This window comes from Cucumis sativus, chromosome 1 (assembly GCF_000004075.3).
Source record: "Cucumis sativus cultivar 9930 chromosome 1, Cucumber_9930_V3, whole genome shotgun sequence".
Lineage (NCBI taxonomy): Eukaryota > Viridiplantae > Streptophyta > Magnoliopsida > Cucurbitales > Cucurbitaceae > Cucumis > Cucumis sativus.
The window spans coordinates 29,360,225-29,378,778 of NC_026655.2; the positions used below are offsets into that span (position 1 = coordinate 29,360,225).

Here is an 18,554-nt window from a genome sequence, read left to right on the forward strand (position 1 = left end):
AAGACAAAAGCAATCCATTTTTTTAAAAAATCAAAAGATTAATGTAAAAACTAGTGTAACATCACTTCACATAAAATTTATATTAAATGAGTTAATGAGCAGGTTGAAAGGTTAAGGTTTGAATTGGTAAGTGAGAAATATAGTGAGAAAAAGAGAGAATGCCTTTTAAGGGTAATTGTTATAATTGTTTTAGAGGTGTAATTGACAGTAAATTATTGTTGTAAATAAGTTATGTTGCTATATTTGAAAACAGTTTGTTTTTATTTAATATTCAAAAAGAGGAAGAAACAAAGATTTGTGCTGACGGATTGAAGCGGCTTGAAGAGGTAAGTATTATCCAAATGTGAGAAAGAAAACGAGGTTTAAACTTTGCAGTAATATAGAATTTGATAGATAGATACGGTATTAACAAATAAGCTAAGATAGTCAGATGGGTTGATTCTCAAAGTGGTCCTCTTTCAAAAAAGCAGCTGCCACTCCCACTAATGCAATGCCAGCAATGGCTGACCCATCAAAGATGCTTCACTATCCGACATCCCCAGTTTTATTATCTTTTAATTTTTAATTTAACTTGTCATTTCATCGATTTCAATGCTTTTCCCAGATGAAATTCTCCCTCATTTTTCACTTTCCCTCTCTTTCACTCTCCCAAAATATGCTCCGGGTCGACCCGGATTCCATTTTCTGCCATAACTCACCATTTTCAATCTCTTTCTTGCCTTTCCTTTGCTTTCTTAAGTTGGGTTTTCTCTTTTCCCATCTGGGGTTTTCTACTTTTAGCGAAATCTTTGAGCTTCCCGTCCCCCTTTAATGGCGGATTCTTCCGGATCTTCTTGCTGAAATTACTGTGGCATGTTGTTTATGAGCTTCCCCTTTTCAGTTTTGAGCTTAAAAAGGCTCTTTAACTACCCTCCCCCTTTCTGATTCCAAGTGGATTTCACTTTCACTTTCTTACTCTTTCCCACTTTTTGTGTTTGAGTTTATTCCTTTTTCTTCTTGTTCTTCCTTTTGGAAGCTTTGAAGATGTCGTTTAACAGCAAAATGGGTTGTTGCTGGTTCTTGCGATGCATCGTTGTTTTGGTTTTGTTGTTGTCAGTGGTTTGTTCTGTGAAGGCCATAGGCGCCAACTGGGGAACTCAATCGTCTCATCCGTTGCCGCCGGAGACCGTTGTTGGAATGTTGAGAGACAATCAGATTCAGAAAGTGAAGCTCTTCGATGCTGATTATGGAACTCTTAGAGCTTTGGGGAAGACTGGGATCGAAGTGATGGTTGGGATTCCTAATGATATGCTATCCACTTTTGCTAGCAATGAAAAAGCAGCTGAGAAATGGGTTTCTAAGAATGTCTCTGTTCACATTAGTGAAAACAATGTTAACATTAGGTGAGCTTTTTTATTTTCTTTCTTTCAGGGCTTCTTGTTTTGTTTTGTTTGTGAGTTTTTGGAACTTTGACTGCTTTACCCAATAGAGTTGCTTTCTTGTGAGTTCATTTTCCATATTTGTTGACTTATCGTTTTGATATCGTTTTCCCCCTCATTAGTTAATTCTAGTAAGGTTAGATGTCACTTCTGAATGATTTTCATGAATTTTATGTTTAAAGAAGTGGGAAAGTTCTGTGATTGGTGCTTGTTTGCTATGGCAGACAGCCACAAATGTTCAGCCATTGTCACTGGAAGTTCTAAATAATTAAGAATTAGCATGAACTCCTAATGGAGTTTCAACTCTGAAAGAGAAAACTATTTGGGCTAATTTAATTGAGTTTTTGATCAGCTCTCTCTCATTTTGTGGCTTTTGTAAGACATTGTTTCCAAAACAAGGGAGGACCTTTCAGAAGTCTTAGAGCTGAGACTTTAATCATAGTTGGCATACAGATAAGACATATCAGCTCCCTCGACCTTCATTTTCTCTCGTAGCTGTAGCTTTTTTTTGTTTAGTTTATATTCATTTATGTCAAAGGACACAAGGTTTGCCCTACTAATTTGATTGGCAAGGTAATTCGTTGGATATTAAACTTTAGCTTGGTCCAACTAATTGAATTGCCGATATTTATCTTTTCTTTATATTTAAAGCTTTAATGCTCAAGTTTAAGAGGGTACATGAATGATCCGAGATCAAACTGAATGAGAAGGATTCTAAGGATATGAAAATATGGTTAAGAAAAGTTTTAAAAATTTGATAATTACTGTCTATAATAATATTGCTACTTTTTCAGTAGCTCAATCATAAAAACTCCAAAATTAAGTGTGTTTAACTTGGAGCAATCCTTTGTCAGGTTATCTCTTGGGAAATTGTGCTGGAGTGCATCCGAAATCTTTAATTATTCTATAGAGAATGACATCTTGAGATTGAAAGGTCATGATCTGTATATTCCTCTGGGTTTGCACATTTTAGCCTCTATTCAGGTGAAAAGGTTCTATGCTTTTTCACAAGAGATTAATTAGAAGAGGTCTCCCAATGAATTTTGCTAATTTCTTTTTGTAATCTATCCTCTCTAAAGCCACTTCTCTAATGTGAAAAGCAGATTATAACTATTCCGACCAACCATTTTTATTAAAGTTGGTTGGACCTGTTTTTCGGTCATAGCCTGAATCTACTCTCACATCCATCACTCGGAACACTTCATATTAGTGCTTGTTATTTTTAAAATTTTGAATCAAGAGACAGAAGTCTTTCATCCCTTCTAATCAACCCTCATCTTAAGTCTGAAAGATACTAAAAGACTCGAAAGTGGAGAATTTGGACTAGAGTCTTCCAATGGGTCATGGTTGAGGTAGAAACACGGTGTCGCACGGCATAAATGGTAGGATTGTCAATTGTGACAAGTGATACAGTAAACTTAACAAACTTTTATCCCACATTGCTCGACTCTTGTTCAATTTCCATGAAACTACTCCCCTTGTTTGAAATGTTCCGAACCATGTAACCCCATGATTTTGTTCTTTTCTGCCCAAAGAATTTTTTTTATTGCTTGGAGTAAGCATCCTCTATTAGCCACAACCATTTTATATAGAAAAACCATACTTTCATAGAAGAAATGCAAAAATACACAATTGGGTAAATAAAAATGTAAGGTCGAATACATTAACGACTTGCTTTAGCAGCTGTGTGTGTTTGACACCTCATGTTTGTATGTGATTTTCGTGTATTGTCCTGTAATTTTCTTAAGCTGACAAAACGTCATACATGATTTAATTTCTTGTCACCAAATTACTGAATTATGATTTTTCAGATATGTTGCTGTAGGGAATGAGCCTTTCTTGGCAACTTACAATGGAAGCTTTCTCAGTACAACCTTTCCTGCTCTGCGAAATGTCCAGAAAGCCCTAATAAAAGCTAATTTAGGCAACCAAGTAAAGGTAACATGTCCGCTGAATGCTGATGTTTACGCATCTACAACTACTTTTCCATCAGGTGGTGACTTCCGAAGTGATATACATGATTTGATGCTTGACATTGTCAAGTTCTTGAGTGATTCCGGTTCTCCATTCACAGTGAACATTTATCCCTTCATCAGTCTCTATTCCGACCCCAACTTCCCTGTTGAGTATGCTTTCTTTGATGGCAATGCATCACCCATAGTTGATGGCCAGACAACATATTTCAACATGTTTGATGCAAATTACGATACCCTTGTGTGGGCGCTTCAGAAGAATGGCTTTGGAAACTTACCGATTATAGTTGGGGAGATCGGTTGGCCTACGGACGGTGATCGTAATGCCAACCCCATCTATGCTCAACGGTTCAATCAAGGCTTCATGTCACACATTTTAGGCGGGAAAGGAACACCAATGAGGCCAGGTCCAATTGACACCTACTTATTCAGTCTAATCGACGAAGATGCAAAGAGCATTGATCCAGGGAACTTTGAACGCCATTGGGGAATATTCTACTATGATGGCCGACCGAAATACCAGCTCAGCCTTGGAAACTCAAATGGAACCTTGGTTGGAGCAAGAGGTGTACATTATCTTGAAAGAAAATGGTGTGTGATGAAGCCATCTGCTCACCTTGAAGATTCGCAAGTCGCACCAAGTGTCAGCTATGCCTGTTACCATGCTGACTGCACCAGCCTTGGGTATGGGACATCATGTTCGGGTCTAGACGCAAGGTCGAACATTTCATATGCATTTAACAGTTATTACCAGAGGAATAATCAGGCAGAGGATGCATGCAAGTTTTCGGGGTTGTCAACAGTGACAAATAATGATCCAAGCTTTGGGAGTTGCAGGTTTGATATAATGATAGAGCCATACTATGGAGGGGCAGAAGGAAGGTCTGGGTTTTGTTTCACAAGGCTTTTGATGTTGCTTTTTGGGTTTGTTCTTGTTATGTTGACAGCTCTGTGAATGCTTAGGAATATTTTGTGGATTCTAATTTATTTGTATGTCTTAAGGTATCCTTTTTATGTGTAGAATTGAATCATTGATGTTAGGAGAAAACTGCTAAAATTGTTATCATTATGTAGCTGCCTGAAGGGCAATGTTTAAGTTTACCCAATGAAAGGAATTGGTGTTGGTGTTGGTGTATAAAAATGAGGAATCATTCTCTTTCAAAGATCCCCTCAAAACGTTTTAGTTAAATACATTTTTAGTTAATTTTAAAATGTAGTTTTGAATTTGATTTAGAGGGTTTAAGAAAAATATGTTATTTTTTTTAAAAAAAACTCACTTTTACTTAAATTCGTACATCTATTACTGGAATGGCTCACAGTCAATCACCAATAAAAATATATGTTGTCATATTTGTAAATATTTTTAACAGTTTTGTGATTTAAAACAGTTTTTCTATAATTAAATTTTAATTCTCAAATATTTGAATACGTTAAAAACTCTATTATATATAAAATTGAAACTCTATAAACTTATTAGAAAATCCAACACACTATTAGAGGCCATAAAATATTCAAATCTAATAAGTCTCTAACATCAAAATTGAGTATAACTCTCGTATGTATAATCAACTAAGATATTAGAGGTACGAATCTCCACTTCGTATATTATCGAACTAAAAAAAAAGCTTATAAGTGAACTTTAACTGACTTTGTCCTTCTTCTCGTTGTCGGAGAAGTTTTTATGTTGTATGTGACATATCATTAGATAATATATTATTTTAATTCATGAGTTTCACGTGGTTCTTGAATGTTTGCGTAAATTGCAAAAATCATAGAGCGATGGCTACAATTATACCTTTAAATTTTCAAAATTGAAAATCAAATCCTAAAAACTTATGTAATAAGATTTATCAATATTATATAAGTTTAAATTTTAAATTTGTATGAATTGTGAGTGCAATTTTTATAATTAATATTATTAAAAGTTTAGAGGGTTAATGATGGAAGTTTGAGTGTGTAGTTGCAAAGACTTTCTTACCATTGCTTTCTTTCCTTTCATATGAAATTGTGGTTCTCAATATTTATGTTGAGAGGTGTGTGTTTATTTGTTGTTTGTGAGTTAAGAACAATTTAAGAATACTGTGGGGCCATGGAATAAAAGTTTTGACAGGTATGTGAAATGCTGAAAAATAAATGTAGAAGAAGATTTCCACATCATAGAACATGAATGAATATTCAATTTTGGAAGAGACTAACCTAAGAATGGATATATGTATGTATTTGATGTGCAAATGATTGTTTATTAATGACATTGACTACTGTCTTTCCAAAACATTGGTCCAACAAAATATTCAATTTCTTTAACATTTTTCCATTTTTTGAACATTACTTGTTCTTCCACTTCAATTATTCTATTTGCTGAGTATTAAGGCTTCCTTTTTACTCCAAATTTGAATTTCCCCATTTCCCATTTTTGGAGAAATGGTGAGATGTAAAGTCAAATGGCTTCCAATGGAGGAATTCTCAGAGCCGAAGAATTCTTTGTGTGTATGAGAGAAATAGAAAACAATGCCTTCAACCAACAAATTTCTCTCTTCAAATCACACAGAAAAACAGAAAAACAGAAAACAGAAAACTCAAAAACGTTTGTTTTTCTTGTTCTTCCTCTAAATTTCTGACCATTCAATCTCGGGTCTCTCTCTTTATTTCTTTTTGATTGATTGTTCATTGTTGTCAATACCTTTCCCTTTTTTTTTTTCGATCTTTGTAAGGGAAAGGTAAATAAAAACATATTATTTTAGGGATTTGAAACCTAGTTTCGAATTTGGGGACCTGAGTTTTGCTCGAAATCGTTGTGAAAAAGTGGGTATAATCATGGATCTCGAGCGAGAGGTTTTAGTGGGTTTGTTGTTATTGTCATTTTGTTTACCTGGGTTCTGCAATTTGGTGTTTGAAGTTCAACATAAGTTTAAGGGTCGAGAGAGATCACTGAATGCATTGAAATCTCATGATGTTCGTCGCCACGGTAGGCTTCTTTCTGTCATTGATCTCGAACTCGGTGGCAACGGACACCCTGCTGAAACAGGGTTAGCCATTTCTTTCATCATATTTTCATATTTTCTTAATATATATTTCCTGTGTTTTTGCTAATGCATTTTGTTTTTGGGATTTGATGATCTCTTAGTCTTTGTTATATTATGGTCTCAAATGGTTCTAGAGATCAATTTTTAGATGGTTTCATGTTATCTTAGCTCATTGAATCAGAAATCTGGCCTATGTTACTCTGCATTAATTATGTTTTTGATGATTGAAGCTTGGATTCGGATGACACGATATAATGCTACACCATTCTATTTAATATTTACTATATGAATAATAAACTGACTTTATTACTTCCGCATCATTTTTCTTTAAACTCTAAAGGAAATTTGTTTTGCCACCATAGCTCAACAGTTTCCTCGAGGCCAAAAATTTAAATTCTGCTCATATTGATTGTACTTCAAACATGGAAAAGAATTATGTTCTTAAATTCCATTTAGAACCATTTCTATAGTTAGAAGTGTTGGATTTTCAAACGTAGGGATTAGAGGGACATCATATCAGAACATTGGGAACTAGATGATAAAATACAAAAGCGAATCATTCTTAAATAGTTTATTGGTTTATGTTTACACCTTACCTCTCATCTTTCCTGTTAATTATTTGTCACTTGGGATGTTAAATTATTTCTTTTGGTGATACACAAAGGTTGTACTACGCCAGAATTGGCATTGGAAGTCCTCCAAACGATTTCCATGTGCAAGTGGATACAGGGAGTGACATTTTATGGGTCAACTGTGTCGGTTGCAGCAATTGTCCAAAGAAAAGTGATATTGGTGTATGATTCTTCAACTTTGGAATTTTCCGTAAATTGGTTGGTGTGATTGAATTTCTCAAACTTTGATAGATCATGATGAAAAAATAACCATTGGTCGTTCACTTATAGGTAGATTTGCAACTGTATAATCCAAAGAGCTCCAGCACTTCAACCTTGATTACTTGTGATCAACCATTTTGCTCGGCTACATACGACGCTCCGATCCCAGGTTGTAAGCCAGATCTACTCTGCCAATATAAAGTTATCTATGGGGATGGAAGTGCAACAGCTGGATATTTTGTGAACGATTATATTCAACTCCAACGAGCAGTTGGAAACCATAAAACTTCTGAAACTAATGGCAGTATAGTATTTGGGTAATTCCTTTTCTTTTCTGTTTTTTTAATAAAAAAACCTCAGAAAGCTCTTACCTCTTACTACTATAGTCAATTAACATAATAACTACTAGCCTAGAAGGTCTATTTTAATCTTTGCGGTATTTGCATTTGGAAAAGGGTTAGTAAGAAAAGTAGGAGCTGATCAATCAACTGAACAATTTCATCATTCTTCGAATCTTCACGACGTCACCTATATGGTTGCTTCTTTAATGACGATGCAATAGTTTAGCTATTCAGATGTCTCCTCATTTCTTTGTTTCAAATCCTGCAACTCTTTTCCACTAGAAACACTTTCCTGACTCGAGATTTATAATATGTCTAGCTTCAGTTGGACTTATCTCCGAGTTTTTTAGCAGAAAGTCTCAACATATGGCTTCTTATCTAATCTAATGTCTAATGTCTAATGTACTTTTATTCTTTTTAATTGAGCACTTGTTGATAATTAAAAGTTTCTCCTTTTTGTAGTTGGAAAAGTCTTATGATCATATAAGTTCAGCTAACTAATGCTGCTTTTACTTCTTTATCTCAAGTTGACTTGTGTGGTTTAGGTGTGGAGCTAAGCAATCTGGGGAGCTTGGTTCGTCATCTGAAGCACTTGATGGAATACTTGGTTTTGGACAGGCAAATTCATCTATGATTTCTCAGTTGGCTGCAACTGGGAAGGTCAAAAAGATTTTTGCACACTGCTTGGATAGTATATCAGGGGGTGGGATTTTTGCCATTGGAGAAGTAGTTGAACCAAAATTGAAAACCACACCAGTGGTACCTAATCAGTATGTGTACTACCTTTTCAAGTCTTATTTGTTCTAATCTGCATACATTTTCAATAAATAAATAAATAGATATAATCATATTTTGTCCCTTATTATGCTCTTTGATTTAATAAATAAATAGATAGAACTACCAAACTTGGTGTTTACAATTCGAAGTTTAAGAATCCTCGTCTTTTGAAATTGGCTTTAATTTTTTACGGTCATACAAAAGTTAATACATGCTTCCGTAATTGACACTCTAAGGACTAAACTAAATAGGTGCAATTACCAAACTTGACGTTTCAAATTTCACTCTCCAAAGTTCACTTATTGTATACACGAATTTATTAGTCTTCTATCTATCACAAGGAAGCTTTTTACATTTTAACCTTTTTTCCCCTCTTCCATCTACAAATTTCAGGGCTCACTACAATGTTGTTCTAAATGGAGTTAAGGTAGGGGACACTGCTCTTGATCTTCCTCTTGGACTGTTCGAAACTTCTTATAAAAGAGGAGCAATCATTGACAGTGGCACAACACTAGCTTATCTTCCTGATAGCATTTACCTGCCATTAATGGAGAAGGTATTTGAGCACAAAAATTTGGCCACTCTACCTGTACGCTTTTTTGCAACCAAAGTCTAAATTTCCTTTTTCTAAGAGTGATACATAACTTATGTTGTAGATTTTGGGTGCCCAGCCTGATCTGAAGCTACGTACAGTTGATGATCAGTTTACATGTTTTGTTTTTGATAAAAAGTAAGAAACTTAGTCTTATCCTTATTGTTTAGTATTTTAATAGCTAGACATATTATTTGATCTATGAAGTATACATTATTCTCTAACATTTTGCATTTTTTTGATGTTTAAATATCATTCAATGACAATGCTGCAAAATATTGTGTTTGGGGTGTTCTTAATCTTTTTTGGACTGGAAACCTACCTAATCGAACCATCATAGGTTGGTCTATTCGTAAACAGAGGGACATGAACTTCATAAAGCGCTAAGTGGCCATGGACTCAATCCATGGTGAACACCTTCTTAAGACTTAATATCCTACAAGTATTTTTAACGCCCAAATGTTGTAAGCTCAGACGTGTTGTCCTTTGAGTTTAATGGAAACGTGTAAGTTGATCTGGACACTCGTGCATACCAAAAAGGAAGAAAGAAAAAGAAAACCTAGCTGATCCTTCCTAAAGCAAAAACTCACACTACTCAATTACTAAGAGAGAAGAGGATGGTGATTTTCATTTCATCATTTAGGGGTTCAACAACCTTTTAGAGCAGCACAAATGAAGAGACCACGTTTGATCAAGAAAAGTTCGAACATCGTAATCATCATTCCACTCTTCAATATCCGCATCATCATACAAGTATTCGATCAAAAACTTCTGAAAGATTAGGAACGAGACACTAAGTGTATGCTTTATGTACTAGTTATATATAAGGGAACTTCCTTTCAATCTATTGAAGTCTAAATGATCTCATTCTTGATATTATTTGATTTTTCTAAAGAAACTTTACTCACTTTTCTGTCTTGTTTTGTACTATTTCAGTGTGGACGACGGTTTTCCAACAGTGACATTCAAATTCGAGGAGTCCCTAATCTTGACTATTTACCCTCACGAGTATCTCTTTCAAATACGGGCAAGTACTCTACTTTTTTTTGCTACCATTTGTTATTATTGGGGGATCTGTTCATGTTTTGGACCTTAATATGCTTTTAATTTACAATTGACTTGAAACAACTTTCAAAATTATTTTTCTTTACTTTTCAGGAAAAAGAAAAAAAATTGCCCCAGTTTCAGTGTTATTAAATTCTATGGACATTTTTTTATTTGTCCTAGTTTGGTTTGAAATATTTTTATTTTGTCCATGAGCATAAAAGTTCAATTCAAGCTTTGACATTGTTTGATAATCTATATGGTTTTTCGTTTTTTATTTTTGAAACTAAGTTTATAAAAATTACTTTTGCCTATAAATTTCATTGTTTTGCTATCCACCCCAATTAATGTTGTCAAAAACCAATACAAAATTTGAACATTGAAAGAATAGTAAAATCTTGTTTTGCTTTTAACATTTAACTAAGAATTTAAATTTTTTTCTAAGATAGGTGAAAAACCATTGATTGAAATTTAAGAGAAACAAAATCATTAACAAACAAAACTTAAAATAGATTAAGAAAACATAAGATAAGTAAATAAGTAAATATATATATATAAAAGAAACAAATTTGATTGATTATAAAATCGAAAAAAGCCAAAGGTTTATGAGTCTGATCTGATGGTTCCATATTTTTGGGGTATGTAGGATGATGTATGGTGTGTTGGGTGGCAAAATAGTGGAGCTCAATCCAAGGATGGAAATGAAGTCACTCTTTTGGGAGGTATCTTCTTATCTTCATTCTCATCTACCTCATAATATTTTATAATCTTTTTGTAAAATATCATTTTAGTCTCGGTAGCTTGAGATTTAGTCAATTTTAGTCTTTCCTACCTTTAATACATCTTAAATTTTATTAAAAGTGTACGAACCAAATTGTACAAAATTGAATATTAGTGTATTTAACCCAAAAAGAACCTAACCTTTTTCAAATATATTGTTTAAAAAATTTTGAAACCAAGTATTTCATGATGATAATGGTGCATACTTGAGTAGATCCTTAGCTTGGTTTCCTCTTCCATGGGTTTTGAAATGCAGACTTGGTCCTCCAAAACAAGTTGGTTTACTATAATCTTGAAAATCAGACCATTGGATGGACTGAGTACAACTGTGAGTTTAATTCTTTCTACCTTATAACTTATTTCCTTTTATTAATTGCTTTATGTTCCACCATTTTTCTTCTGAAATAAAAAATAAATCACTTAGAAAATATGGATTGGTGTTTGGACATAACAGGCTCATCAGGTATAAAATTGAAAGATGTAAAATCAGGAGAAGTTTACACAGTGGGAGCCCACAAACTGTCTTCAGCAGAATCCCTTCTTGTCATTGGCAGATTACTTCCATTTTTATTAGCTTTCACTCTCTTTTTTATTCATTAGATTCTTCAACAATACCCACTGCATTCTTCTTCTTCTTTTTTTCCTTTTTTTATTTTTTTTATTTTAACTTTTGTTGTATCATAATTTAATTTCTCGCCACAAATGGAAATAATTAATTCCATCTTCCCAGAAAAGAAAAAAAAAAGAAAGAGAAAAATCATCAGTTGTCTGTTTTATTATTATTTTTTTTAATGTATTGTTGTAAGAGAGAGATTTGTTTGTGAGTGTATAATGTAATGTAATATATTTGTAAATGACGAATGTAATATATTTGTAAATGAAGACAATAGAATGGTTGTAATTTGCTTTAATGATAATCATTCTTGATGCTTTTATATTCCTCTCTTTTCACCTCATAAACTCATTTCTTTTCATTTTGATTTCATTTTTTTTCTTTTATAAAATATCTATTTAATTTTTATAGATGTTTCATTAATTATTAGAAAAACATTGTTTAAATTTATAATTATTCTTAAACTTTCAAGTAGACTTTACGCTAGAGTTGTTCATGCATTTACTATAATTGTCCATCTTATAAAATCAACATGTGAAGAAGTCTACACATGTTTAAGAGTATGCATAGACTCGTAAAATAAATTTAGAAGGTTGATTGGCTCAAATCATAAGTTTCATACCACAACAATCCAACAACCCATATACGTAAGCATCCAGATATATAAGTGAAGACTTTGGCTTTATGTTAACCATCATAAAGCTTAGGGTACAATTCAGCACCAAAAGCTTAGAAGAGAAACAATTGTAGACTAAACTTAGGGACAGTTTGGGAGAACGATTGCGTTATGGGAATAATAATCTTTCAATTATAAAAGGTTTGATTTATGATAAAATGTGTTTGAGGGAAGAATTATGGAGAAAATGTCTTGATAAGATGTATTTGGGAAAAGGGTTATAAGGTGGTTATGAAAAAATGTATTTGAAAAAAGGATTACGAAGCGGTTAGGATAAGATGTGTTTGGAGGAAGGTTACTTAGACAGGGTTATGATTTTTTTTTTTTAATTTGTAGTCTAAATCAAATACACAGATGTTTAATTTTTACGTGTGAATAAATTATTAATTTTTTTAATTTGATATTCTAACTACAATACCCAAATATCATATATTTAACTATGGATTTAATCCAAATAATGTCAACTGAATTTCATTCAAACAAGTTAGAAATTTATCTTTTCTTTATTTTATTTTAATTCATATTATAAATTCAATACACAAATTTTATATATTTAATTTACCAAATCGTTATAATTTTCGTAAAACAACTTGCTTTAATTTTTTTAAATACGACGCTCATTTTCAACTTTTTTTTTAGTATTCGATACATGCAATTAAATGTTTTTTATATATATATAAATTCATATTCTAAATCGTCTCGATTTTTGTAAAACAATTTATCTTAATGTCTTTAATTACGACGTTCATTTTCAACAGTGATTTATATACTTTCAAAATATTTATTTTAGTCATTAGGCAACAATTACTGGATAAAAAATTCATGAACCTACGTCTCTATAACAAAAGATTTATTATGTTAATTTAACCAAGCTTAATTTAATAACCAAAATAACATTATAAGAGTGGAAGAATATAGGCAAGCCACGTCTAAATAATAGGTTTGTTGAAATTACAACCCCACTCATTTTTAATTTAATCAAATAGTCCTTATAGTTTGCTGGTTGTTGTAATCAATTTATTATAGTTTGACAAAATTTCATGAATTGACACTCATTAGTATTTAAGCTAATTAACAAAATACAATGTAACTAAGATTGAGATCAAAATTTTAATTTCACAAATATATTAATATGAATTCTAAAATAGAAATGATTGAAGTTAATTAAATTAAAATTTTAATTATGTGATCACCATAAATTACTTTTCAACAGTAAAGGAAGAAATAAATATTTTAATAATATAATTCTACCAAGGAATAGTTAAATATTAAAAAATTTAATAATGTATTTATACCCATATATAAAAATAAAAATTTAAAAAATTTAATTGTGTAATCACAACAAGGGTATATTAGAAATTGTAAAAGAAATTAAATTAAAGGAAGTTGGAAAGGATTAAGGAAGAGTTGAGAAAGGGTCGAGGAGGTAAAACAAGGGTCATGGTAATCCTTTTCCAAACACGTGTTGGGTTAAATAACTCAATCTCTCCGATCAAGTGTTTTCTTTATAAAGAACATGTGGGTGATTTTAGTATTAAGATACAATTAAACATTATAGTTATATTATCATGCATCCAAAACTATAGGCAAAGAAAAATCCATAATTACATACATATATTATTGTTTGACTTCAACTACTATATGAATTTTGTTGTAAAAAAATATGAATCTTACATGAAGAGGCTTCAGTAGTGTAGAATAGAGAAAGGGTACCTTAGTTTTGTTGCATTTATAGTGTGGCCCTCAGAAACTGTACAACAAAATAGATGATAGCCAGCAGCAGAGCAAATTGGTATGCATCTTTTTGGAAGTTGTCCTCACCTTGAAAGAACTACATACAAATTTCCAAGTGTTTTTAGTCATTTAATTAAAGGGTTTGATTACATTAGTTTTACTTTCTTTTAAATTAGTTATATTTTTATCTCATTTACACGAATATTTTTAAATATAACAAAATATACCAAAATTTTTACAAAATATAAAAAGATTTTAAATTCTATGAATGAAATAAAAGACATTAATAATCTACTAGGGTCTATCAATGACATTGATGGTATCAATGCTATTTTGCTACATTGCAAATAGTCTCAATTTTTTATTATTCATAACATTTTTTCTTAAATTTACTTAATTCTTCAACTTTATTTAAATTTTATAAAGTTATGCAAAATTACTACAAAATTTTGTGAAGGTTCACAGTTATATAAAACATAAAATTACAAGTTTAGACCCGTTAAAAAAAATTAAAAGTTTAAAAACCAAATAGATACAAAAGCAATTGTAATTTAACCTACATCTTAATTAAGTATTTTGACCAAAATAAACTATAGGATTTGACATGAGGTTCAACTTTACTGCTAAAAAATAAAATCTTTAGGTTATTTATTTGTATATTAGCTGATCTACACATGTGGTTTGAGTCAATCACATAAACATTTGAGAGATTCTGGGACAAACTATTTTGAGAATTATCTTAGCTTTTAAAATTAAAATTGAAACAAGAGAGCATAAACTATTCTTACAAGTTTATTTGTTTTCAAAAATCAAGTCTATATTTTGAAATTTTAAAAAATTGTTTTTTTTTTGTTTTTTTTTTTTTTGGAATTTGACTATGAGAAAAAACCTTACCTCACAAAAAATGTAGAAACAAAATTGGGTAAAAATAAACTTAAAGATAAAAAAAATAAAACTAAAAGAAAAAATCATTACATAAAAGAATATAACTTTCTGGAAAACTAGAAACAAGAACCATCACAATTCACAACCCACTAAAAACGAGAAAGATGGGTTTTGAGAAAACTATTTCCAATTATTTTTTAAAAAAATCAAAAATAGAAAATCAAAGAGATATGTTTCTCAAAAACCAAAACAAAATACAGTAACATTAGTAAAAGACCTCTAAAAATGAGAAAGCATCCAGTAATAGTTACAAATGCTATATATTCAGAAGTTAATAAGATTATTAAAATAGCATTGGTGAAAATGGGAAGAGTAATTTAGCTTGATAAAGATAGACAATAAGAAGGATAAAGAACACACTAACCTTGGTAGGATCACCGGAAGGGTCAGGGAACATTTCCAAGTTCTGTTTCTCGGTAGAGACTCGACCGGTGAGACTGCTCACAGAATCACCCAAGTCCTTTCCAGCCTCGGCAGAGGCAAAGAGATAACGTGAGGCCCAAAAGAAAGCTTGGGAAATGGCAGAAGAACTCGATACATCCCAACTCTCTTCGTGTTCGATAACTTGGCCACTGATTTGGTTGAGTGTGAACTGTGAATCAACTTTGATGATGAGATCTCCTCCAATGGCTGCTACCAAGGATTTAGGTTTCCCTTTGATTGTCCACTTGATTTTTAGTATGCTTGTTGACATCATCACCATTTCTTGCACACTCTGTCCTTGCAAACCATACGGATTAGGACTAATTACATGAATGGGTTGCTGAAATTTTAAGTTAAGTTTCTGTTTGGTGCTTAAAATCAATGGTAGGAATTTGTCGAACCTCCGAACTTTAGAGAAAGAGAAGAATATCATGTTAATTATTGTTAGGCTACATTAGTTAATTTAGTTACTCCTTTATTGCTAGGTCTCAAATATGTTTAATGTATGTAAATGTTGGTAGCAGTACATCTAACTGTTCTTTCTATTTGTTTTCTTTAATATTTCTCTAAGATATCCACGTAAATATGAGTATATTCATAAAATCTGAAAAACATATTACTTAAATTTTAAAAATACATAGTTCATTTTTATAGTTATATTATAAAGTTGTGATTTGTAGATTGTTGCTTAGAGATTATTTGGCATATAAGAAATCTAAAAACATAGAAAACGTTCTCAAATATGTTTATATTTTTTTTTTAAAAAGTGCTAGTTACACACACATTTATATACATAATAAAAAAACTAAATATTTAAATAGGAAAAAAGTAAAAAGTCATGAAATGAATTTTTTACAACTTTAGCTAAGAATTTGAAAAGAATTCTAAATTATAAATTAATTGCTTCAAAAACTATTTTTCGGAAAATGATAATAAAAAATCTGTAAAAAAATATGTAATTTTTTAGAAGCATAAACAAATTAGTTAGTGCTTTCTGAAATTGAGTGGAAAAATGTATTTTAAATGATAAAACTTGTGATAAAATATTTTCTTAGCAAAATATCTCAAATCTATTTATGCTAATATCTCAAATCTATTTATGATAAGTCACAAAATATCAAGATAAACACAAATAGTAATCCTTTCGAGAATCTATCTTTAATTAATTGTGATATTTTGTAAATATGTTTGTTTATTTATTTATTATTAATTTAAAATCTCATCTTTTCCATGTTTGAGCCTAAATTATATAAACTAACTCAAAAATTAAAATGCAAAGCATGAACGTTCAATGAAAATGCATGAAAAGCTAGTTATTATAAATTTTATTTCGTAGGTAGATTATTTTAGTTTGAATTATAATAATATGTATTTATTAAATTATTTTAATTTAGGTTGGATGAAAAATAAAATTGTGGCAAATAATAGATACCGTAGTAGAAAAAAGGAATTTGAAATATTAGTTACCATCGACTTTTTTCACTCAAGTTCATCAATATTGTTAATACTCATGAGATAAGGAAAAAGTAAATTATTACCGTAGTTGGGTTGTCAAGCGCACTGGTTGCCCAGAGTTGTCTTTTATACTTCTCTCGACCCGTGAATTTCCTAATCGGATCCTGCATTTCATAATTTCAATAATTTCCCTTCTATATTTCATCTTCAAAACAGTTCAAGAGCAATCACACCAATTCATTTCCTCCATGAAATCCATAAAAATTAGGCCCATAATTCGATACCCACCTTATACTTGACAAAGACCGCAAAATTTCCAAGAGATCGATCGCCTTGACGAAGTTGAAGAATGTCTCTAGCAAGTTGCCTGGCTGTAGATTCAACCAACGGGCTACTGATGCACTCAAATTCATTGCAGAGTTCACCGAAATCCATGCCGTCTACGATCTTATCAGCCTCCGACCTTTCGACGGCGGATTCCGCCGTCAATTGCTCGGTGCTGTTGGAATCGTTGGCAGCGGCTGCAAAGCAGAAACCCTAAGCGTATGAGAGACATTGAGAAATTGCGATTAAAGAGAAGAAAAAAAACGAAGTGTGTGGAGAGAAATTGCAGGCCTCTGAGAGGGAAAGCATGGCGGGATTGAGAAGGAGGAGGAGTAACGGCGAGAGGTGTGGTGGCGCCACGGAGGATCTTGCGGCGGAAGATCGTGGAGGCGGCCGCTGGAGATGGAACGGCGAGAGAAGGAGAGGAAACGCAAGTACTCATTTCTCCGTCCCATTGTGATTACAAACTCCAGCCATTAGTTACTTGTGGTTTGGGTTTCAGCCTCTAACTCCTCTTAGATTTTTTCTTTTTTTTTTTTTCTTAACTTTATTTTCATTTTTCCTTTTTCCAAAAATACAATAATAAAAAGAAATAATCATATTTAGATTTTATTTTGCATTTTAGTTTTACATCACAAACCCATAGTTTTAATATTTTAAAGAAATAATCAGGGACAGTATAGTTTGTAAACCTTTAAAGTGTATATTTTCAATTGAATTTTAAGAAAATAATTATATTATTTATTTACCTTCATTTACTTCACATATTTTTCTATACTAATGCTTCCCTAGTTCAATTAAAATACAAATATGTTAATAATTAATATGTATGCAGTTTGAATCTAATAATTTTTGTTGTATTTTTAAAAAATACATCAATAACTTATAATGTCAAATTAACATTTAATAATATAAAAAAGATAGTGAACGAAAGTAGAATTATTAGGAAAGTTCTTGAAAGTTAAAACATATTTTTTTCTAATTAAACAAATAAAAATTGTATTTATTCCTCAGTCACTCAAAATGTTGAGGATAAGGTGGTGATGAATGATTGTGTGTGGCAGATTCCACGATCGTGACAGTGAACGAGACACGTGTGAAAATATCACTGGTTTGATATACTTAATTTTGAATAAGATATGGAACTAGGTGGACTCATCTTGAACCAAAGAATATTGTGAATCTTTGATATTGTCGTCATGCATTTGTGGTTGTGGGGAGGGGAGAAGTTTATTCTAATTTATTTTAGATTAAAAACTAAGTGTGTGATTGGTGAATTGCCAGGTATTTTTGTTATTTTACAACGTGGGTTTGTGAGTTTTTTTTTTCTTCAAAATATATTGTTCTATAAGATGTAAATATTTTCTCGTTTTGTTTTATTTTGAAAAAGCCCTTTTATAAACTTGCCGAATCTTTAATTTGTTTGTCGGTTTATCTATGTAATAAATTTCATTAGATTTTCACATTTATTTCTTCAGAAGGGACTAGATCTTAAAAAAAATTAAAGTACTAAGACTAAATTATTACAAAATAAAGTTCAGTGATTAAAATGTTATCAAGCTAAAAGTTCATGAACTAAATTGTTACAAATTAAAGTTTAAAA

At 31.6% G+C, this 18,554-nt stretch overlaps 3 protein-coding genes across 3 annotated transcripts; 2 read left to right on the forward strand and 1 right to left on the reverse strand.

Annotated features, from left to right (window-relative positions):
- The first annotated feature begins 585 nt into the window (after nucleotides 1–585).
- LOC101206753 (glucan endo-1,3-beta-glucosidase 6) lies at nucleotides 586–4,554 on the forward strand. The gene is made up of 2 exons (XM_011661894.2): nucleotides 586–1,382; nucleotides 3,230–4,554. Exons 1-2 carry the CDS (start codon nucleotides 1,024–1,026, stop codon nucleotides 4,344–4,346), a joined length of 1,476 nt encoding a protein of 491 aa, XP_011660196.1. The 5' UTR covers nucleotides 586–1,023; the 3' UTR covers nucleotides 4,347–4,554.
- Nucleotides 4,555–5,659: 1,105 nt separating this feature from the next.
- Nucleotides 5,660–11,718, forward strand: LOC101206508 (aspartic proteinase-like protein 2). Its single transcript, XM_004139041.3, has 10 exons — nucleotides 5,660–6,417; nucleotides 7,079–7,208; nucleotides 7,317–7,564; nucleotides 8,134–8,358; nucleotides 8,759–8,921; nucleotides 9,022–9,095; nucleotides 9,894–9,984; nucleotides 10,648–10,723; nucleotides 11,038–11,109; nucleotides 11,236–11,718. Exons 1-10 carry the CDS (start codon nucleotides 6,206–6,208, stop codon nucleotides 11,379–11,381), a joined length of 1,437 nt encoding a protein of 478 aa, XP_004139089.1. The 5' UTR covers nucleotides 5,660–6,205; the 3' UTR covers nucleotides 11,382–11,718.
- A 1,817-nt stretch (nucleotides 11,719–13,535) lies between these two features.
- Nucleotides 13,536–17,458, reverse strand: LOC101206988. The gene is made up of 5 exons (XM_004139043.3): nucleotides 17,243–17,458; nucleotides 16,916–17,148; nucleotides 16,711–16,791; nucleotides 15,114–15,464; nucleotides 13,536–13,901 (listed from the first exon to the last, which is right to left on the reverse strand). The coding sequence occupies exons 1-5, from the start codon at nucleotides 17,391–17,393 to the stop codon at nucleotides 13,800–13,802; spliced, it is 918 nt and encodes a 305-aa protein (XP_004139091.1). The 5' UTR covers nucleotides 17,394–17,458; the 3' UTR covers nucleotides 13,536–13,799.
- Nucleotides 17,459–18,554: the final 1,096 nt, after the last annotated feature.